The 23,880-nt window shown below is 36.6% G+C and overlaps 1 protein-coding gene across 3 annotated transcripts in view; it reads left to right on the top strand.

The window, feature by feature from the left end:
* Positions 1-23,880, top strand: part of LOC113050613 (lipoma-preferred partner homolog) — a 167,298-nt gene that overhangs the window by 48,050 nt on the left and 95,368 nt on the right. For all 3 annotated transcript variants that reach the window (XM_026213779.1, XM_026213777.1, XM_026213778.1), the window contains one exon: positions 10,950-11,161. In XM_026213779.1, the coding sequence (XP_026069564.1) occupies positions 10,969-11,161 (193 nt within the window). In that variant the 5' untranslated portion in view covers positions 10,950-10,968. The remainder of the gene's footprint in view (positions 1-10,949; positions 11,162-23,880) is intronic.

The raw sequence follows: 23,880 nt of genomic DNA, 5'->3' as shown, positions 1-23,880 counted from the left end.
ACGCGTCAGACAGAAACGGTTCTCGGTTCAGTGTACTGGTGATCTGAAAACTGATGCAACTGGTTCTTAACTCGAGAACGTTATCTGGCTCGGCTCGGTGTTCATATTCAGTTCTCTCTTCACAGCAGTTCAGTCTGTGTACTGTTAGAGTAATTGAATTATTCTTGGACTTTGGTTTATTTGCATTTAGAGGGAGTGTCAGACGCGTTAAAAAAGTTAACAGCTTAAGTCATTTGTGGATTAATGCGTATTGGAGACGCGAACCGTTTTTTAAAGATTCAGTTCGATTTGGTGAACTGGTTCAATTGCTTCACTTAGAAGAACCGATTAAATCAAATGATTCCTTCGCGAACCAGACATCACTACACTGTGAACGCGCTCACAACAGACCCGGAAGAGAAGACAATGCTGAATAAAGTCATAGTTTTTGTTATTTTTGGACCAAAATGTATTTTCGATGCTTCAACAAATTCTAACTGACCTTCTGATGTCACATGGACTACTTTGATGTTTTTATTACGTTTCTGGACATGGAGAGTATACCATACATTTATTTTCAATGGAGGGACACAAAGCTCTCAGACTAAATCTAAAATATCTTAAACTGTGTTCCGAAGATTAACAGAGGTCTTACGGGTTTGAAACGACATGAGGGTGAGTCATTAACGACATAATTTTCATTTTTTGGTGAACTAATCCTTTAATTCATAGCTTTTGCCATGTGATGATGCCACTGAGCCATATTGCGAATTTTATTTTATTTTGATATATTGTGCAGTCCTAGTCTCTGTAAGAAAGATTTGGACTGGAAATTTTATGCCATTCTATCTTAGAAACCTAAATATACTTGTAGATCTTTCCAAGAGGATGTTTTTGTTCTATTTTTTTCTCTTTTTCCTTTCATACAGGAAATAGAAAAGACAGTGTGTGTGTCTTACACTGTATGTATTGTACACCACTGACCACAATGGCAAGAAATTTCCCAAAACAAGTTTTAAACTTGATTGGCCAATTTTAGGCAATTTCCAATAGTAATAGGCCTTGATTTTTATCAGATCACTTGGAAACAAGGTTTATATTTAAATGTGTTTATTTGCAGGTTAAAATTTTGGCTTTTACCATTTTTAAATAGTCTCAAAATGTCTCTTTTCCTTTAATAGTTTCTGCATAGATGTGAGGTTTTCGTTTCCTAACTACTTTTCATATCATACAGTATGTTGCATGCATAAGTATAAAATAAATATTTATTTACTATTCTGCTTTCAAGTAAAAAGCTGTTAGGTTTCATTCAGAAAGGATGTCCTGACTCATCAAGTCACTTTGTCTAATGCCATTTTCTGTATAATTGTTAGAATTATATTTGAATGCTCTTATAATATTCAAGCGATTCCACTTATCCTCCAGTGACCTATAAATGTTTATAACTTTCAAATGATTGCTCCCTCATTTATCTATGTTTGTTTATGGGTCGAAGTCAGATCACCTTGGGGTCTATTGAGGTGAATGGCGCTGACATGTGTCAATCTTTAACAGTCACTTTAAAGGTGGTAGGCACGAATCCCTAAGATGTTCTATCACACCATTGGCTGTCTCCAAAATCAAAAGCCGCTTATTATGCAAGCTGTCCAAATCCATTTGATTCCTTCCTTTGCCAATATGGAGCTGTCACTCTCTATCAAATACTGATATTTATATTTACCATTTTACTGTGAAACTCTGGATCCCTGTCACATGGGAGCTGAATTGGAGAGTCCCAAAAAGCCATGAATCCATAAAGGCACTTGAGAAACATTCTGACAAGCTGTGAAGCTTTGAAATTTGTATGGGTTTGATAAACATGTTTTGTTATCAGGGGAACTGAATGCATATGTTTGGAGGTCTCAACCTTTACAAATCAACATGGGGTAACGTGTCTCTTGATGTCCTCGCATGAAACGATCAAATGCCAACATGGCTTAAAAGTGTTTAGCAGGCAGTATGCTAAACATGGCGAGGGGCTGCCTTCGTCCTGATTTGCCTGGCGAACGAGGCCGTTTCCTTGTCTGACGCAGATGGAGGGGGAATTGAGATCTCCTCCATATTAGTGAGGCATTGTTTTAATCCCATTTGTAATGCCTATCAAACGGCATGAGCTTTCTCAAACGCTAGGCTAATTTGGAAAACAAATCAGTGGTGGCCTTGTCATTTGATTAGTGCTGGTTTTGTTAGGCTTCCTTATTAACCTAATAAGCTCTTTGTAAGAATGAGATATCTTCCCAGGGGATGTGGCGAGTAGAGAGAGTGAACTCCAATGCGACTGACCTTGCACCAGCTAAATGATTTCTAGCAGATGTAGAAGCCAACAGCCGACCCTTAGTGTGTGTGTGTATAAATGTATAACAATCAAGCAACCAGTTTTGGCTAAATTTGCGTATCATCGTTTTGGGGGTGATGATACGACCACTTCTCTAAATGTAGACAGCCAGACCCTCCCTCCGCATGTGTCAGATAATCTAAAGAGACAGTTTGATATTGTTATCTGCAGTAAACGCTGAATTGCCGGATGTGCAGATCTAATAGGCAAATGCACTGTTGGCCTGAGGTTTCCAGTACATGAAAATCATCTGGGATAACAGCGACTACAACTGATGGATAACCGTTGAGCTTCATTAATAGCAAAAGCCTGCCCAACAGGTCCAATCTCACTGTTTTATCTTGAACTGTTTTCTGTCACAGTTCCATCTTTGATGTTGGAGATTAGAGGACCAGACAGTAATACTGTTGGATATCTTATAAAATGGGGCTTTAGATAAGGAATAATTGAGCTTAAACAGTCTTCTATGTGTTCGGCTTTCGTTAGTACTGTACCTGTAGTATAAACAGTGACAAAACTATGGTGATGATAAGAACAATCCCAGCTGACTGAACTTGGTGGTTCTTATGTGTTGTTAATCATTTGTGTTCTCTCTCACTTTTGTCTCTGCGGGATTTACTGGAGGGATAAAGGTCAGGTAAACTTGATGAAATATTAATAACTTTCTCTGCGACCAGTGTTGGCTTCTGTCAGGGTTCGGGAAAATCACCACAACATGCTGCTGGTGAGATGCGGCAAAAAAAAAACAATAAAAGCTGATGTTGAGGACTCTCTTATTGTCGTTCTGGATATATATTTAAAGGGGGGGTGAAATGCTCGTTTTCACTCAATATCCTGTTAATCTTGAGTACCTATAGAGTAGTACTGCATCCTTCATAACTCCAAAAAGTCTTTAGTTTTATTATATTCATAAGAGAAAGATAGTCTGTACCGATTTTTCCCGGAAAAACACGACAGGCTGGAGGCGTGACGTGTGGGCGGAGCTAAAGAATCACGAGCACCAGTAGGCTTTTGCGTTGAGAGCGTTTGGAAGCTGTGACATTACCCAGAGCCGTTGAAAAACATATTTAATGGCTCTGACATTACCTTGAGGAAAAAAACATCATCCAAAATAAACCATGGCTAACAGTCAGATTCAGCCATTTATTTATGATCCAGAATCAGATCCCGAGGCTGAAACTGAACGAGAGCAGCAGCAACGACTCGCTCCGACTCACTCCATCCACTGGTCCCTTAATGCTGTTTTTTCTATGGTAATCTGCAGGGTTTTCTTGCCCTGGCAACCAAAAACACTCCTTTTGTGACATTTCGCGACGCTCTCGCTTTGATCAGTGAATGTCTGTTGTGCTCTCAGTGCTGTGCTATACGGGAGCGCGCGCTCTTCCGGCAGACGTGCCCTCAGGACCCATATAAGGAAATTCCGCTCCATCTAACGTCACACAGAGCCATACTCGAAAAAAACTTTCCGAAACTTGTGACAAACCGGAAGGAGTATTTTTGGAACAGAAATACTCCTTCAAACGTACAACTTAATTTTTGAAACTTTGTCCATGTTTAGCATGGGAATCCAACTCTTTAACAGTGTAAAAAACCCAGTATGCATGAAATAGCATTTCACCCCCCCTTTAATTTTAAGGGGTCGATTTTTGCTATTTAAAAATTATTTGTAGAGGTATTAACATAACTTGTGAAATAGGATTGAAGTTGCAAAGTGTATACAAATGAGATTAAGACAACTCAAAGAAAATCATTAAAAACTGTTTTGATTACATGGAGTAGGTCGCCCTTTAATAGGTCCCGTACGACCAGCTTCATCATGCAGTTCTGTAGATGTGTAATACACTTCATTCATCCAGGCCAGTAGGTGTCAGTATTAAATTCAAAACTACTGGTACTATTTGATCAGTTAAACTCGAACACAATCTAGTGCAGTGCAGCTATGTGTTGTTGTTTTTTTCAGTTGTCTGGTAGATGAAAATGGAATATGAATATGTAAAAAAAAAAAAAGCTCTGGCTGAGATGACAGTGTGGATTGAGAGAAAGCTGGACTTGTCCTCCTGCTCTGACTGGGCAGACCGGTATAAACGCTGCCATCCACTCTCCATATTAAACTTTCAACACTTGGAAGTGCTCCAAAGCGGCCTTTTGCGTTTATTAATATGTCAGCACATGGCAACGTAGTGGTACTCTCAAATATTTACCCCACATGTTCACGAAACATTTTCAGCTCCGTAATGCCCACTTGAACTCTTAACAAGGCCATGTTTCCAAACAGAGCAGTGTAGGGATGAGGCGATCCCTCGTCTGTATAATGTTGCATTAGCCCGCTCAACCGTTCAACCAGCTGTGGAAAGCAGAGAGCTAAGTGGGCTCTGCCGGGGTCCTGAGTACAGATGGGGAACTTTAATTTTTAAAGCTGTTATTCATGTTGCTGAGCTCTCTGGGTATTGTTTCACGGTACATATAAGTGCTAATTTAGCCCTGCGTCTCACTCCCTTGCCATCCCTGCTGTATTCACTCACTCCACAGAGACAAGAAATAATAACAGCCCTTCCCTGACCTCTGATGGCTTCTTCTTTGAGATGGTTTGCGGTTTGAAATGATAAAATCGGTCCGATTCAAACTCTTCATTCAACTCTTATTCCATTCTGATCTTACTCCATTTCTGTGATTTTTTTTTTCTTTTTTGTTTGAAGCTTTCATATATATATATATAGGGGGGGGGGGGACTAAAATATTGATTAACAATTTATTATTATTATTATTAATATTATTATTATTATTATTATAAAGGTTGTTATTGTATTATTTATTTATTGTGTTTGTGTAAGCTAGGGCTGTCGAGATAACCGCAATATTGTAATAACGCGCTATTGACAAGCAAACTGCAGAGGAAAGATAGCAACCGCAGAAACCGCGGCGACCGCAATTTTCAATTTTTTTTTATGAGGCTGTGGCCTTCTTGTTTTGTTTTTTCAATTTGTCACTGTGCATTCAATGTTAAATAAATTAATGATACAATATGGTTACAACTGTAATTTTCTCGCAAGCCGAGAAAATGGTGCTTTGTTTGTTTTGAATAGGCCGGCTGAAACGATGGGAGGCGCTCGATCTCGTCCCAAAACCTAATGTCACGTCGCCAGTTTGGGAACATTTCGGCTTTCAACCAAATGAAAAGGGCGAGCCAGCAAATTTAGATGAGCCGATATGCAAAATTTGCGGCAAAATGGTTCCTGTGACGTGGCAATACATCTAATTTGAGGTCATCGGGACATTCTAAAACGCTTAACGTGAAAAATGCTTAACATACTAATACAATGATATTAATGGACTAAACTCACTAAACATCATATTAATAAAGTATACTATCTACAAAAAAATCAGATGATCGCTGAATATGAATTCAACACGTATTAATTAATAACACGTTAAGCCTTTTCCTCGCATTGAAAACCATCATAAGGCTTAATGTGTTAAAAAACGATTTGCATTCATATTGAGTATGAGTTTGGTCTGTTAATATCACTGTCTTAGTACATTAAGCCATGTTAAGCGTTTTTCACGGTAAGCGTTTTAGAGTGTCCCCAGTCATCCAGAGCAGCTGCCCCCTCAAGCTTCAGATCGCGGAGCAACTTTAAAAAAAAAAGTTGCACGCAAATACGTGTAATACATGTTAGAACTCTTTGATTTCTTTAATTTTTTTTTTATTGGAAAATGCATGTTCTTGTTGCTGTTTGGCATTTAACAATAAACAAAAATGTTTTAAAACATGTCTCTCTGTCAGTTAAAAAAGCAACAATATACCGGTATGCTACATAACTCAACGATAGAGCTTTGTATGCAACAAAATTAGGATAAATTAGGTTTATTATAATAAAATAAAATAAATAAAAACGGCAGTAATACCGCATATCGCGCTGTTGAGCCACCCATAATAACCGCAGGGGAAATTTCTTAACCGCGACAGCCCTAGTGTAAGAGTCCTCATTCCATCATCTGTCCTTTTGAGATACAGGAAATGTGTGTGTGTGTGTGTGTGACTTTTTAGTCATGTCAGAGTGCAGTGTAGTATCTTGTTTATTCTCAAGTGTCTGTGGCGTTGTTTACGTGTCACTTGAACCTTCAGATCAGGGCTGGCTCTCGGTGTCTGTTGCAACACATGACCTGCCATGTCATTGCTTGACAACACAGCAAAGGCTGACAAATTGTCACAGGCCATTAAGATGGCTTCCATGGAAAAATACAGTGCCAGATAAAATGAAATTTGTGTTCTACCTGAAATGTCATCCTGTGTGGCCTCCATGTTCTGATCACCCTCAGAAAAGCATTTCATATCATATTGTTTTCATATTCCTTTCACACTAATACACTCATACACATGCTCACAGGCCTGTCGAGTATTTGTAAGTGTCACTGTGAAGTCTGGCAGTGGGAAGGTGGCAGGAGCTCAAGCTCAAGCTCATGTCTACAGTACAAACACATGGTCTAAGCTGTTTGATTAGTCAGCGATTGAATGCTTTGATTCTCCAGTGTCTCCCTTCGGACAGCTGAGCACTTCAACAGTAAACTGATCTTTTAATTAGACCCTGATGATAACAAAGGCCACCCTAAAAAAAAGTACAGTGACAGTAATGGTATTAATGGTATTTATTATGGTACTTAGGTTCCGAAACATTAATATATTCCCATGGTATTGTAAATACAATTTTTAAGTTTGTGTGTAATAATTAAAATATTAATTATTTAATTTTTAACAACCTTTCAAATGTTGGGATCTATGTAAGTCTACACACACAGTGTTAAAACAATAATATTGTGTAAAGTAAGAGTTTAAATAACTTATTTAACATATTTCAAAGTGTAATTTATACTTCTGGCAAAGCTGAATTCTCAGCCATTCATTTCATGCTCAAATAACATTTCTTACTATTAACAATGTTGAAAACAGTTTTGCTGCTTAATATTTTTGTGGAAGCCGTTTTTTTATGACTCTTTGATGAATATACATTTCAGAAGAACAGCATTCATCTGAAGTGTTTTTTGTTTTTGTTTTTAATTTTAATAATGAATAAGTAACAACAACAACAACTGATTACTATCACTTTTGTCCAATGTAATGCATACTTTCTGAATAAAAGTATAATTACCTTAAAAAAAACTTTTAATCTGTAATTTTTTACAGATTCTATTGTAGGCTATATAAAAAATAAAAATAAAATAAAAAAAAACAACAACAACGGTTCCACTGTACTGTTGGTGCCTTTTCCCTATGTGTAGAAATGACTTCTTGAATAAATCTCTTACAAATCAAAAAAGGATCTTAGGATCTAGATATTAATTTTATTTGGCTCCTCTTGCTTTTACAAAACAAGCGGGAAAGGATGGTCCCTTTGTACCTCTTCCCACTGACATCCTGTGTCTCCATCAAACTATAGTCTCTTTGATCCACGTTCATCCCCCTGCTCACTGTTTTCTTTTCTCACTGAAGAGGTCGGGGTTGAGGTTAAGCTGTGCTTTATTCTTTTCACACACACTCTGCAGGCATTATAATAGAGTCTGCAACAGAGGTCAGGAAATATAACACAACTTGATCATTTGTGAAGAATCGTGCTGTATAGATTCCTGTAGCCCGTAGCATCTGCTGTGAAACCATCTTTATCCAGAAAGTTCAGGTGTGTTAGAACCGTTACTGTGTGGGAATGTCCCCTGTCCTTACACTGTTCCCTTTTATGGCCATTGAGGTGTGTGTGAGCAGAATGATGGGAGATGGAGAGCTCTGACACAGAAGAATAAATGGGGAAGCTCGGTAAAGACATTCTGCCGTGTGGTGCGGCTAGACGATATTAGAAACACAATTGTGCGTGGGCTCTTTTGGCTCGTCCCTGGAGGGAAAATGTAAAGCCTACATCAGTCAGGTGCAGCAAAACAGCGTGCATGGCTACAAAGAGCAACAATGGCACCCACAAAAAAGACCAATGACAGAAAAAAATGAAAGATGTGTTGTTGAAATATTTCAAATAATGTTTCATTTGATTTCAGTACAGTTGCGATGGTGAAACAACAGCTATTAGAGACTTCTTCCAGTGAGGCATTCTTTTCTCTTTGTTTTTATTTCTGGTTTAGTGGCCAATTGGTCATTGAAGATATTGATACATTTGTATAAAAGGGTGCTTAAATAATATGCTGTGTTAATTTTTGTTAACATGTTATTCATTTTAATATACCATGTGCTTTTTTTTTTAGTTTTCAATTTATTTTTCAGTTAGGGTTTATTTTACTTTAAGTAACAGTTTTTTATGGTTTTAATTGTAGTTTCAGTTTAAGTGTCAGTTCAACTTTTTGAGCTTGACATATTGATGAGGAAGGGCCTGTGGTGTTGCAGTTATTAAACCATGAAGGTTATTCAGCAGTGAGTTTTGGTTTTGGACATTTTGTGCTACCCTTTTGGACTTTTATGTTAACCTTGCGATCAGGATGACCTGTCATCTGTTTCTTCTAAACAAATGCTTTATTTCATTTATTGCACCCTGAGGTGTTATTCATGATGAGGATTTTGTTACGGCCCATCAGGCCAGTCAGTTGCGACTCGATATACTGTATACCATATATATCATGTTCATAAGAACGACTTCATTTAACCTCAACCCTCCAGTTATCTCATTACGCTATACTCTGCAGAGAGTTCACATTACAGGCTAACATCAAACTTATTTGAACTACCAGAGCTATTTTGATCCCTGCATGCCACAGGTTCAGTCATTTGCACCTCAACACTTGGATCAAATCCCCCTGCGTTTTCAACAAATATAGCAAACGATTTTATTTATTGGATTATTTATTATCGCCGCTCACTTGCAGCTCATAAGAGGCCATGTAGAACCCATTTACTAATGAATAATTATTTGAATCGGTCTGCTTTAGAGTAATATCCTTCATTTGTAAGCAATAATCAAAATAATAATAATCCAAATAGGGAAGTGTTGAGATGTTACAGTTTTTAGAGTCAAAATAGACAGTAGCGGCCCTGCAGCTAAATTCCCAAGCAGGTAAACAACACCAGTTATGTAAATATGTCTGTCTCAGATACAAGCCGAACATAAATAAGAGTAAATAAGTTATTTTAATAACTTGACTAAAGCTGTGGCACAGCAGTTAGCATATACATGCTACTGAAGTTGTCAATAAAATACATTAGAAGTCATCAATATTGTCAGGTTGTTTGTTTCACCACATCAGTGAAAGTTGAACTGCTGTCATGTTCTCTGGCAGCTTTCTATGCTTCAACACAACTAGTACATCCCCAGTTCTTCATTGCGTGATGTATTAGGGTTTCATTTAAATTGATACACGGATAGCAACTGGTGGTTATTTGCTTCTAACTATAGATTGAGTCAGTGGTGTATGTGAAGCAAGGGATTAAATCAAATTACATAATCTTATTTGACACCTTTGCCCGTCCCAGAGAACTAGAGGAATGATTAGCATCTAATAATGATCCTGAGACTTTATGTTTTGAAATATACACTCTTAAAAAGGATAGTTCACCCTTATCAAGCCAAACCCATATAACTTTATTTCTTCTTTTAAACCAATTAAGGAATGTCCTGGCCACTCTTGTAAATAGAATAAAAGTGGAGGATCACCGAGGCTCTCATCTTACAAAATTACAAAAAAAGGCAAACAAAAAAGTATCATAAATATAATGGTGAAATCTTGTTCTCTGAGAAGTTTGTATTGAGTTGCACTTATGATGTCAAGTGTGTTCATAACCCTTTGGTACTAGAGAAAAGAGAGAAAAGGGGCTGTGGCATTTCCTTTTGCCAAAAAGGTATGAAAACTATAACACCCATAATGCACCGGGTTTATTCCAGCTGTCCTTGAGTTGGGAGACAGAAATGCAGAAGTATGATCTATAGTTTTCACAAAAGCCCTGGAGCTGTCAAAAATAAAGCTGATAAATAAACAAGGACAACTGGGTGCAGGTAACATACAGTAGAAGGAGAGTACCCATTGTTCATTACATTGTAACAATGGCCATAAATATATAAAGTACTGTATATTTCTTCAAAACTGTATATATTTCTTCAAAAAATTCTTCTTCTTTGTGTTTGTACTGACCTCTTTGTGGATGTACTGTATGAACAAATAGTTTCTTTGAGTTGGATCATTCATAAATTGTATTCATAAGGGCCATTTGAATTTCATATGTCACGACAACATTTTTTGGATGAACTTACCATGAAATGATGCAATAATCAGATATGATGCTACTCTGAACTTGTTCTGGTTCTTTTATGCCTGGTGTTTGAAATGCACAGTTTCCTTTGTAAAGTCCACAGCTAAGACCATAGAGCGGAAGAAGCCACCACTGCACAGTGCTCTAGGGATGGAAATAGGTCCCTGGTGAAAATAACCACAATGGCTAATCCACCCATATCTATGTTATGCATAAAAACAACTCAATTTTTATTGCAGGAATGTATCACTAGAATTCAGACAGCGCTACAATTCCTCACACATTGTGGGTATTCTGGGTGCTTTGGGACCTGTACATCTCAGTGCAATATAATAATGTGGTCTTGTTGTTGTTTTTTAGATTTCTTGACTCCAGAAATATGTGGGGTGACCATAATGATGGTGACCAGCAAGGTCATGTGAGTGCACGAATGGAGACGAGCCTACCCATGGGTACCACCAGTATTTCTGTATCCCAGCAACAGGCTCCTAAGAAGTTTGCTCCTGTTGTGGCTCCCAAGCCCAAGTTCAACCCCTACAAACATCCTGATGATGCAACACACGAGGGAGCTGGTAAGATTTATAGCCTTGACTTTTAAATTATTAGCATTTATACATATTTGCATATGACCGTGGTCAGAACACATTTATGGGTTTGCCAAATGTGTTTAACACTTGAGGATTGAGGACTAAAATGTGTCTTTTACCTATAAACTGTATAAAAATATGGACATAGTGTCCGTGAAGTCACCCGTAGTTTTCTGAAGAGTGTTTTTGAAGCTCAAAGTGGGCGGAGTGGGCCATCGCCATTTTGGCAGTGCGTCACCACGTGTCATTTCCCGGATAATCAAAAATGGGCAAAAAGGTGGGATCTGGTTGCTGAAGCCACGCCCACCTAGTTCGACAGCAGTGTCAGCAGTCACTCAAGTGGCCACACTCTTACTTATGTATAACTTTAAGGCTTAATATAATTTAAACGGATGAGTTTTTGAACCAGGTTGTAAACATGATTTTTTTTCTTCTGTAAGTTGGGCATTTTAACACGGGGAGCCTATGGGATTGACTCCCTTTTGCAGCCAGCCTCTAGTGGCCAGTCGATGAATTACAGTGTAAGTCACTTCCGTGTTGGCTTCATGAAAGAAAATGGAAGGTTGCCGCTTGCTTTTACCCGAAATCTCAAGATGCAAAACTAGCTTGAAATAGGGATTTTACTGGACCACGACTGCAGGACAAAATGACTCTTGGTCTGCCTTGCGTCATACTAAAAAGTCTTGTCTGGCTCTTTGAAGCTGTTGACTTGCCAATGACATTTTATTTTGGACCATGAAAGTCCACTTATGGTGGCCATTTATATGCTTGGTCTATCTTAGAACTTTAAAAAAAAAAAAAACACCTGGAAATACATACACACACACACACACACACACACACACACACACGCATGCATGCATTTAAATCAGACTGTTGGCTTTGTGGTATTTCTATAACTTCTATGGTATTATATTTCAGGACAGTGTATTATCCCCCAATATAACTGACATGTGTTTGCCAGTGCTACAAAACAACAAGATATATAGATAGTAGTTATACTTTGACTCCCAAAAGATATGAACTTAATCTAAGTTCATAAATCAAATGATCCAGGTAAAAAAAAAAGAAAAAAGAAAACAGTCCAAATATAGTTGAATATAGCGACTGTTCATTTTTAAATAAATATAGGACAAGATGTCAAAAGGGCATCCAATTGCATTTTTTCATTTGATCCACAAATGGATAAAGAAAATAATTTGGAATTACAGACATACATTACATACAGTATTAATAATAACACTTAACTAGCATTTTTAATATTAACTAAATGTTTGTTTATTTCTTTACACCAATTCAGCATCTATGGCTATGTTCATGGCGAGAACCAGTTAATTCATACAAAAGTCTTGTCTTTACACACACACGTCCGGGGACAGTTTAGGATGTTCAGTTTAACCTAACCTGCATGTCTTGGCTATGAGAGGAAGCCGGAGCTACCGGCCTAAACCTACACAGACACAGGGAGAACATGCAAACTCCACACAGAAAGGCCTCCTGTCCTGTCGAACCCGGGGACCTTCTTGCTGTAAGACAGCAATGCTAACCACTTGAGCCACTGTTTAGTTGTCAACCCAAACTATTATTGTTTGAGTCTGTTGGCGGTGAATGTGTGTTCATATGTAATCGCCTCACACAGTGGTCTAATCAGAACTCTATATGTGCTATATGTGAGAAGGTTTACAGTATGCATCTGTGGGGCCATAGGGGTTCATTAAAATATTAATATTATGAAATATTATTCAAATTATTATTATTACAATTTAAAATAACTGAAAACAGTTGTTCTGCTTAATATTGTTATGGAAACCAGCATTTATGTAAAAAAAAATAATAATAATAACATTGTAAAAGTCTTTAATGTTTTTTTTTATTATTAATTTACAGCAAAAATAACTATTGTGAAAATTGCCCAAAGCAGATGTATATTTTGAAAACAAGCAAACATGATTTTACAATGGAAGCAAATGATGGTGTTAAATGTATGTTACGGTTCGTTATGTTTTTGTTTGTGGTGGTGAATTTTCATTTTGCAGTCTGGAGGATCATATGGAAGCTGTTTTACATACAGTATGTGAAGATGCATTAAAAAGACAACATGAGAATTTCAGCTTTATCAAAACCTGAATATAAGAGTTTGGTCAAAATTATATCAAATCCTTAGAGGATATTGATGTTTTCTATGAGTAGTTTGTTATATAAGGTTTAAAAAGTTGCAGCCAGCCAGACAAATAAACCCAACAGGCCGTGAAGCTCAGTTTTACAAGAATACTCACAGAGTTGAATGAGTTATTGATAACTGATTACAGACACATGGTCCTTGAGCATTACGTAAATATGGGTGAAACCACAAAAATGCCCAAAAGTGTGATTTCTTTGCAGTGTCTACCCAGACAGGCATTATTATGCTTTCTGGACATCAACCAAGTCCTAGCTAATGGCATGCCCTGTGGCAATGTTTTACAAAAATCTTTAAGGGTATTATTGGGAATTTGTTTCTGCAATATAAGTACTCTTTTCTTGCATTAATTGGCTGATAGCAGCTCTATCAAATAAGGGTTTCCATGGTTACAGCACAGGCTTTCTGGACCCTATAAGCTATCTGATTAGAAATGTGAATTTAACTTAATCTCTATGGTGAATATTGTATTAATTAAGTTATTATATTTTTAAACATTTCACAGAAAAAAAAAAGAAGGATAGAGGACCTTGGGGGCTTATTTTATGCTGTAACCCTGCTGATCTTTGATAGTGTGAGAGCAACAGAGACATGTCATTGTAAACATCAATTTGAACACATTGTAACTGAATAAAAGCCAAATGCATTTTTATTCAGATTGACATTGCAAATGCTCAATTCTGTTCTGTATGATTTCTAAAAACTGATTTGAACCTCCGGAGCTGATTGAAACTATTCACAGCCGCAGAGCAAGTGTCTCTCTCTCACACACACACACACACACACACACACACACACACACACACACAAAAGTCCCTAGCAGACCACCTGTTTTTCAGTAAATGATAGAGAAAGACCCGGATGGCACAGTTAACAAAAGTAACCTCATTTGCATTCTTTGTGGTGTCAGTTTTAAAGATCATAAATGTTCACCATAAGTGCAAAAACCATTCATTCATAGAAGAAGGAATGACTGCAGTTTAGAAGCAAAAACATCTTTACAGTATGTGAAAATACTGTATGTCATTAAAGTGCTGGGGAAAGTTTCAATATTTAGAATTTCGTAATTTCAAATATCATTTCATTATTTCAACCTTTTGTTTAGTAAGGAGGAACATTCCCTGATAGCACGCGTATACACGGAGAGTGTTTGTTCATCTGCAATACGTCTATAGGATATTTCTTATCAGACATCAAATATAAAATTTAGTGAAAATGTCTTTAAGATGTTTATGATTTAGAATGGATGTAAAACTGACATCTTAAAAACGTCTCTCATATGTTTGTACACAGCAGATGCTGTCCAGATGAAGCGATCTTTAACAGGCTTCTTGCAGACGTACGTGTGCTTTCTGAATTTTGGTGTAGTTTAAGAATTACAGAATCTGTTCTTTTACTAGTAATATGAAACAATAATTAATCGGTTACATTGTAGGTAAGATTTCATTCCAGAACACCACATTTTATCCAGTTTTTTTTTGTGACAATCTTTTAATCGTGCACTGATCTTTTATTTAATTAATTCATTATTATTATTTATTTTTTTTATTTAATCTCACAGTTGCACAGAGGTCAGAGGAGCACAGAGGAGGAGTTTGTGCACACACTTGTGTCACGCTAGAAGGGCTCCCATGGGTTTTGCGGTTCACACTTCTGCAAAATTTAAGGTGTCTCTGTCTAAACAAGGTGCTTGAAAAACAGTATCAGACCTATATTATCCAATATTTGCCACAGGAAGTGGATGCGTTGCGTAATAATTCGTTTATGCTTCGGTGTATTACTGCCATCGTGCAGCTGCTCATGACAATGTGAAGTCAAGGCTATAAGCGACATAAAAACAAACCAGATGAAATACAGACATGGCTGCACAAGACTGACAGTGACAAACATGTTTGTTTGTATTCTATTTGGTATTAATTCAGGACGTTTCTTATGGTTTAGTTTGAAAAACAGAGCTGGGATGTTCGTTTAATGTTAGCCAGCCTATACCTAAGCCAATATTTACTGGATGGTTATTTTGGAGTGGCTTGTTGCATGTAATATTCTGTTCAAGGACCTGTTTAAAATTGGTTCAAAGCTGATGGGGTTATATATTCTGTCAAACTTGAATAAAACTGTTTCTTCAGACCCTTTGACTGTTGCGAGTCAAAAAAAATAAAATTGTATGCCCCTATATAGATTTGTTCATTCAGTTTTGCCGTTTAGTATTGACTACATGCTGTTGAAGAGTGGTCAGACGGCACACATTTCTGAAGTCTGCCTGTTATCGATGTTCGCCGCCGTCTGTTGTGTTCAGTTCATCAGGACTTCATGTCTGACTAACCTCTTGACTTATTCTGAGCTTCTGTCTGGAACATTTCTAATTGAAGGTTGAAAGGCAGATACAGAACATAAAAGCTGATTTAGGTCCTGTATCTCGCCGTGCACTTTTGTGTGAGAAAATATGCTGGAAGATAGAGTGAGTTGAGGCCTTGAATCGAAGACAGTTCATTAGGCCTCTATTACAGCGGATAAGCCCAATTCCTTGGCTAGCTAATTGACTTTTTATTAATGGAGATAAGTGAACGTGTCAATTATCTGAGCAAGGGTACTTTATATTAAGTAAAGAGCATCATAGGAGATAAAGCAAACAGTAATAGGGAATCATTGTAAAGGTGTCTCGTCAAAGTGAGGGTTTGTACAGGGCTAATGAGGTTTTTAACGCTGATGTTCACATTAAACTAATCTGATGGGAAATGTGGAAAAACCTAATTGTGTGTGAGTGTGTGGGTGTGTGTACAGCTGCGTAAGGTAGGAAACCCTTTCTGTTTGAGAAGTTATAAAATCTTTTAAAAAGTCACAACAGTAAAGAAATAATGTGCTGGTTTAATAAAGACAGAATATAAGTCCAAGACCCTTGAGCATACAGTATGTTTCTTTCTGTTATTTAAAACTTGCAGGCTAATTAATTAATAAAGGAATATGAATGAATATAATTGTCTTACCATCCTATGTCACCTATGTCATTTAAATAAATTAATTAATAAAATTTTGTTTTTATAGATTGTCATCACCACAAAATTTTATGAAATCCCTTTTCAAAACTCATGAACTATTGTCTATAAATAAATAAATAATTTGTTTTGTTGGAAAAACGCATTAAGCTGTGAAGTTCATGTGGGAGAAGCAGATTTCAAAGATCTCAAAACAATCCTGTCCACTCTATATATGTATAAAAGTCACTTTATTCTCTTTTATGTCTCCTTAATATCCATATTTTTATTAGCAGGCATCTATTAGCAAATACCAGTATTTATAGCCAGTAATACGTACATTTTCTACATTACAATGGCATCTTATGACGTGACGATCCTCAAAATGGCCTGTTATGTGTGCAGTATGAGTTTAGAGTCAGCTCAGCGCTCAACTGTTAAACACCTGCATTTCTAATTCACAGTGGATAGGCAGTAAAAACAGGAACTTGTTCACTCGGTTGTTCAAGAAAGCAAAAACCATACGAAAGAATGAAGGGCGTTTAAGCACCTGCTTTAAATAGTTTCCTGTCCTTTCTGCTTTTTAGTGAAACATTTATGTACTGTACTTCATCTGTATTGAAATTGAAAGAACAAATGCAGTGTTACTTGACAGACAGTCTGAACACAGTGGCCTCTGCATCTTATTTACCCGTTTTGGGGGGAACCGTTAGTCGCTCAACCAGACTGATACAGTACACACTTGCACAAGCTCACTTATACACAATATTTACAAACTTCAACACACAAACACACATTTACAGTAATTTCTGTGTAAGGAAGACCACTGCACTGCAAGAAAAATAATATCTGTGCAACTCAGAGAAAAGGTATATCAGCTTTCTTTTTTCAGATGCTGTTTTTAGCAATACTTAGGACCACCTGACGGGGTGAATGCCAATGACAGGGTTCAGTTTGCTTGTCCCCTTCCCACTACCATCACAACAGGCGTATGCCTGTTATTTAATTATTTTTCCCCCATTTCTATTAGCCAGTCTACAACTTTGCCATAACCTCTTGAACTCTTTGGGGCAAATCTGTTGTTGTATAAAGTGTGGTCCAACTAAATCTATCAAAATTTATAACATACGTCTCTTCAAGTGCTAGACACGGATCCGTAACAGAACTTTAGGGTTGTGTTGGGCTGCAGGCATCAGCACATGCCTCAGAGTCTGACATTTACTGTGACCCGCGGTGCCTGCTGTTTTTTACATCGCACCAAGTGGCTGCTCAAGTGTACACAGTTGGTTTGGTGAACCTGTTACAGACGCAATATTTTAAAGAGATAATTTAACCAAAAATGAAAATTTTGCCTTCGTTGCGTTAATTTAGTCAAATTAAGTTGCTTATTTATTTATTTAGATTTATTTTGGTTAACTAGAGATTTGGTGACCATTCAATTATATTTATGTGGACAAAAACAAACCAACAACCACAACAAATTCTAAAAATAATGTTTCTCAAAATGTTGTTTTCATTTTTCAGTGAACTATCCCTTTAAGATTTTTATTATAATTTTTTTAATCCATAATTTAGTTTAGAAAGCAGTATTGATTTGTGTTATCTCTTGTACAAGACCCAATCACGATAATCTGGTCTTTGAACAGTCAAGCACACGTCAAAACAAACCTTTGTTTCCAAAATAACTTATTATCTGTTTTTCGGCAAACATATGTTTAATACAAATGGAAAACATTGTTTAGCAGAGAGGGTAGTTGTGGATGAGCACATAAGATGATAAAGGAATTTGTGCAGTGCTTTCTGAGCTGTGTTGTGCAAGTATTCTCATATCAGTAAAAAATGTATGCTGTCGAATGGTCCAGGAAAATGCAAAGCAAAATAGTAGTTTCTAATGAAATATAGAGGGTTTGTGTTTGTGCGCTTGCCTTTCCTCTCCCTTTTTTATACTAAAGTTAAAAAGAAGTTCTCTATATAGAAATCCCATGGAGCTTTAGGTTAGATTGCAGTAGGCCTGTAATCCAAAAACTCATTTTGAGAAGTATAATCAAAAACAACATCACTGCTGTTATATCTCTTGCAACTTAATTGTCTCTTTTGATGTAAGAGGATCAAACGACCAAATATTTGGGTGGCCATTTGGAAACTTTACTTACAATAACATTTGCGTCATAAACAATTTAGTTGTCAAAATTAGTCAGGGTATTATCATGTCAGAGTGTTCTGAATGTGCATCTCTTTGACATGGTCCCAAATGTTTGAAACACAGAGCAAACATCTCTTTATTTACTTGACAGCACATCACTATAACCTTATTTATTTTCATTGATTTGGTCTAAGGATGCATCAATATAACAATTTTAGTTAATATGATAAGCTATTATGGTCGAAAACCAATAAATTGATGATATTAGAATTCAATAATTGTATTAAATTCTAGAATTATACTATTTCGTGAAACAGATTAAATGCATAAATTAAAATAATCATTTAAAATAAATGAAATACACTTGAATCTGGGTGCCACTATATATAAATATATATATATATATATATATATATATATGAAGAGTTCAGATGCAAAAACCTCTAAATGCCATCTGAAATTTTCATCTAAAATTAGGATTTTTATCTGTCTCCTATATTTATGATCAGTTATTTCACTTTAATAGCCTGGAAAAGGACCTGCACATTGCCATTAAAGTAAAATGACTCAACCTAAGCATAGGAGCTTGATAAAAATCCTAATTTTAGATGAAAATTTCAGATGGCATTTAGAGGTTTTTGCATCTGAACTCTTCATATATATATAATAGATATAGGTTGGTATGCATAAAACCACAGTACTTCACATATTCTGTGATTATGGTTACTGACAATAAACATGGTCACATTAACATTTACATTAACATACACAATGTTCAATCAAAATTATTCAGCAACTTTAGTTGTGGAAGGTTTGTGCTAGTTTGAAAGAATTGATCCCTTAGGCTAATAATATTTTATGATTTTTGGAGAGGGACTTTTGGAATTTTACACACATAACTGTATGACAGTTGTACTTTTTTTTTTAAATGCAATTATATTATCATTTCAAATGCTATATATACATACAATGTATTTGTATTATTTTACATGGTTGAACAGTAGTGGAAGACTACTGGCCTCTTTGCTTGTTATCAGAGGATAAGGGGAGATTATAGCTGTTTACATTAGTGTTTACTTTTTATATCAAACTGTGGATCTGATATAAAATTGTGGATTAGAACAAATGCATATGAGGGACTGCACTTACAGTACAGTACTAGCAAAAGAGCCCCAAGGCTCCCCAGTCCCATTGTGTTGTGAGGGTCAGATTTGGGTCACCAGGACCTTTGCCTTGAAGAGTGCTTTAATTGTGTCAGTTTTTCCAAACATGAAAATGTCTCATCACTGCACTGCACTGTTTTTGGTCTCTCTCTCTCTCTGGAACATAAACACTTACAGTACAATGGAAGCCAGCGGTCACTGGTTTTCGAGATTTTTCAAAATATCTTCAAGATACAAGGGACAGTCCATTCCGTGATAAAGGGTTTCCCTACTGCTGGAGAGTTTAAAACATGAGTCATTGTCACAGAATGTGTTCTTGCGTTCAAAAACAACTCGACAGAGTACAACTGAATGAATATATCGATTTCTGAAGCCCCTTTTGTAATGTCTTTTCAATAATTTACTCATTTGCCACAACTTAAATTTATCATTATTGTCTTCATTAAGGGGCTTTTCTCAGCAAATATTAATATGCACATCATTTAGCCAATTAATAATTAGGATTAATGGAAAAATAAATGGGATTCATTTGATTTATCACAATCTTGTCATAAACAAAAGAACAAAACTGACAAACAAAAAAGATCCTCGGGCAAAAGAAGTAACGAAAGGTCACACTAAGTAAACACTTGGTTGATCTCTGCATCAGTCACTTCATATTCATTATACCCTTCATGCACTTCTCTCCACTGAGTGTTAACACAACACAGGTCAAAGGTCATTCTCCTCATGCAGGCCACTGGGAGAAAGATTTATGGTTGGACTTATTATAGCTCAAACAATGCTGTGAGTTCTGTCATCACATGGCCGACAGCCATGGCTTGCACATAACGATGACCAAATAAGCCGTAATGCTTGGGTGACAGGAAAGGGAAGTGGCAGCCATACACGTCTGTCCATAATTATGCCACATATGATTAGGACAGTCAATCCTGAATGATTTAGTAAGGCCTTTGATGTTGGTTGAATACCCTTACTGTGTATTTATGGCATTATGATGTGTACTGGACTCAGAGACCAATATGATCAACAATATAAGACTAAGTACAGGAGCTATCAGCAAGCAGCATATGCTTGTGGTTTCTACGGGAATGTTCAGATTCTCATTTGTGGGTTTCCTGTCAGGTCTCCGCAGAGGGACTTATGTGGGGAGTCTGACATAACAGCCGGTCGTCGGTTAGCTGATGGCCAGCCAAATTTGCAGGGAGAGACATAAACAGAGCAAAAACACTGAGAAAATACAATAATGAAAAATCCATCTGCGTGTTGTGTCATCCTCTAGTTCTGAAGGAAAGATTCTCAGCAAGCTACTCAAAGTCTTCTAGTTCTGGAGGAAAGACTTGCAAGTGTTTTTTTTTTTTCCAACACTTTCAAGTGTTTCCATTCATTTCATCACCGACAGATAATCCTGCTTTATGATAATCGTTGGCTAGACAGCATAGTAGACAATATGAAAACAGCACTTTAAGCCACTTACCACCTAGAAACTGTGTAAATGTTTTTAACTGAAACATAAGTTGAAATTTGTAGGAGAATTAGATGCACATCCTCTTAGCAGTACTTAAGGGACATGTCACGAACTTTACAGATGCCTTAATACAGTAATCTCTGGGTATGATGGCAGTGGGAACTGAACTCAATAATATGACATATCTTTTTCAGTGACAGGCTGACGATTGCGCCGGTTTTAAAGATGGAAAATGAATATACAGTATGACATGCATCTTAAAGACATGAGGGTTTTTAGTCAGCTTAATTCAGGCCCCTGCTTGAAGTTTCATGTCTCACTTGAGCCACGCAAGGACATAAGGAGCCAAATGAGATTGTCACAAATGAAACTGAAGCTGTTTGATTTGTCCTAATTTTTCATAAACCTCCAACTTGCATGTATTTGAAAAGCAAATATGCAATCCAGCGATGTTTTTCGAAGGCTTACCGGCATAACAGAAATCAATTCTGAAAAATGAAAGCACAGATTAGCCGCAGGAAGTTAAGATGTAGGAATTTGAAAGATGTGTGTCAGTTTGCATTAAACACCAACAGGAAGAGATGTGCATTTTAGTTAGTACACACAATAAAACAAATACACATCATAGTCTATAACAGGTAAGTATTATTATTATTATTATTATTATTATTAATAACCAAATATGAACCAAATATCTCTGTATGAGCTAAAACATAAAAACAGCTGCACTATATACAGGTATTAATGTATAAAACCTTGTGTATTGTGTAAAAAATGAAATAAAATTGTGTGATTGTGTTTTTAAAACTTACATCATAATTATGTAATTTTACTGAAGCCAAAATAAATTTCTAAAATATTATCTGAAAAAATAATGCTTTACATATGCATATTATGCATATTACATTATTATTGCTTTAGATAACTAAAATAGAGATAGATAATGCGGTCCAAGTCTAAGATAACTTAGAATTGCTCTATTTTTATTTTGCCCATCAGATTCTATGTAGATACATGCCATGGTTTTGAAATCAACATCAAATGTCTTGACACTAAGAACATGTTATTACAGAACAGGACCACTAGCGCATGTGCCCTCTGTAAACTGTGTTTGGGCCTTGCCAATATGAATTCCAAGCAAATCAGAGAATCTGGCACCCGTTTGGGTTGTGTGTCCTCACATGTCCTCACATGAACCAGTAACCCCTCTTCATCTGCCATGTGACCTGCCTGCCTTAAATTACGTAGTAAATTCCCTCCACTTGATACAAACCCCTCATTCTCCTCCAGCCTGCATTCCTCTTTTATTTTCAGCGAGTGGACTGCACTGCTCTCTGCTGATCTCTTTAGCATTTTTGGACTGATGTTTCACTTTTCAAATCCCGTGTTTCCACTTTCACCGAAACCTCCATTTTGTCAGTTGCACTTTGTACTGAAGCCCCATGGTTCTAGACTGGAACGTGTTCTGCGGATTTACAAGATCCATCCCTGCGTGAGAATTAAAAATAAATGGCACTATGAGTTTCCATTTGGCTCTTTAAATCAAAATGATTCTCATTACAACCCTGATAGTTTTCATTTAAGTTCAGTTTTTTTTCACAGTGTTCTATTTTCACTGGTAGTAGAGAAATTATTCAGAATGGTGCTTCAAGAGGTCCTTATTATTGAAGATCACACTGCTGGGATTGTAGATTTTAGGGCAGCACCTCTCCATTGTACTTGTTCCATTTTTCCTGCACAATAGTTTAATCCTCCTTTTATGTCTCTAAATTTAAAAACTCTCTTTTCCATCTCTCCAATTCCTGTCAGATCTCCACAAACCAGCACTGTCGGCTCCTCTATACTTCGAGAGGGACATGTCCAAAAACCTTAAACTCAGAGTGGCGTTTCCAGCCAAATGAAGCCATAAATCAGTCTGTTGTATATTACAGTTAATTAAGAGCAGGACTGAACCTCAGAGCTGCAGCGGATGCTAGAGAGAATACGGAGGAGTAATTACAGATAAAATACTGCATTTAGGATGCCTCCCTGCTGTAGCACATTTTGAGAGCTTCTCCACAAAGATAAACCATTGGACATGTCACTATGGTAATTATAACACTTTATTCTTCTAGGCCTGTGAGGGATTATAGATTTATGTTGCCCATTGTACTTCATTTGTATTTGAATTTCTTCATTTATTTTATTTATTTATATATATATATATATATATATATATATATATATATATATATATATATATATATATATATATAGTATTTTAGTTTCTTTTAAATACAATTGAATTCTGCCCTGAAGGATTATATAATTAAATAAAATAAAACCATAATAATGTCAGTAATAAAACAGGTAAATATGAGTAAAAAAAAAAAATCAACTGTTTATAATTTGTTGATCATCAGTAAGCATTTTTTTTTGTTCATTTTGTTTGTGGTTTGATTTGTGTGTCTATTTTAGGGCAGGCTAGAGATGTTTTTTTTTACAGATGAGTTTCATGCCAGTTATGACTAAACTGGAGATCCTTGCTGCCAAATGCGCCCAGCCATTCATTTTGTTTACTGCGGTGTGTTTAAATGCCGGTGCAAAGTTGCTTCTGCTTGAACTTCTGCTGTAAATCAAATTCATTGGGGAATTTGGAGCGCAGACAAAAATGTCATGCATCTAAATATGTACCAAATAAACATGCAACGTGCTGCACAGATTACAAAAGTGACATTCCACGGAAAGCTCTTCTTGTTTTATGATTGCCAGTGTGGAGATTTTCATCTCATAATACGAG

Source organism: Carassius auratus, chromosome 31 (assembly GCF_003368295.1).
Source record: "Carassius auratus strain Wakin chromosome 31, ASM336829v1, whole genome shotgun sequence".
NCBI classification, from domain to species: Eukaryota; Metazoa; Chordata; class Actinopteri; order Cypriniformes; family Cyprinidae; genus Carassius; species Carassius auratus.
This window is presented reverse-complemented; position numbering and strand designations above follow the sequence as displayed.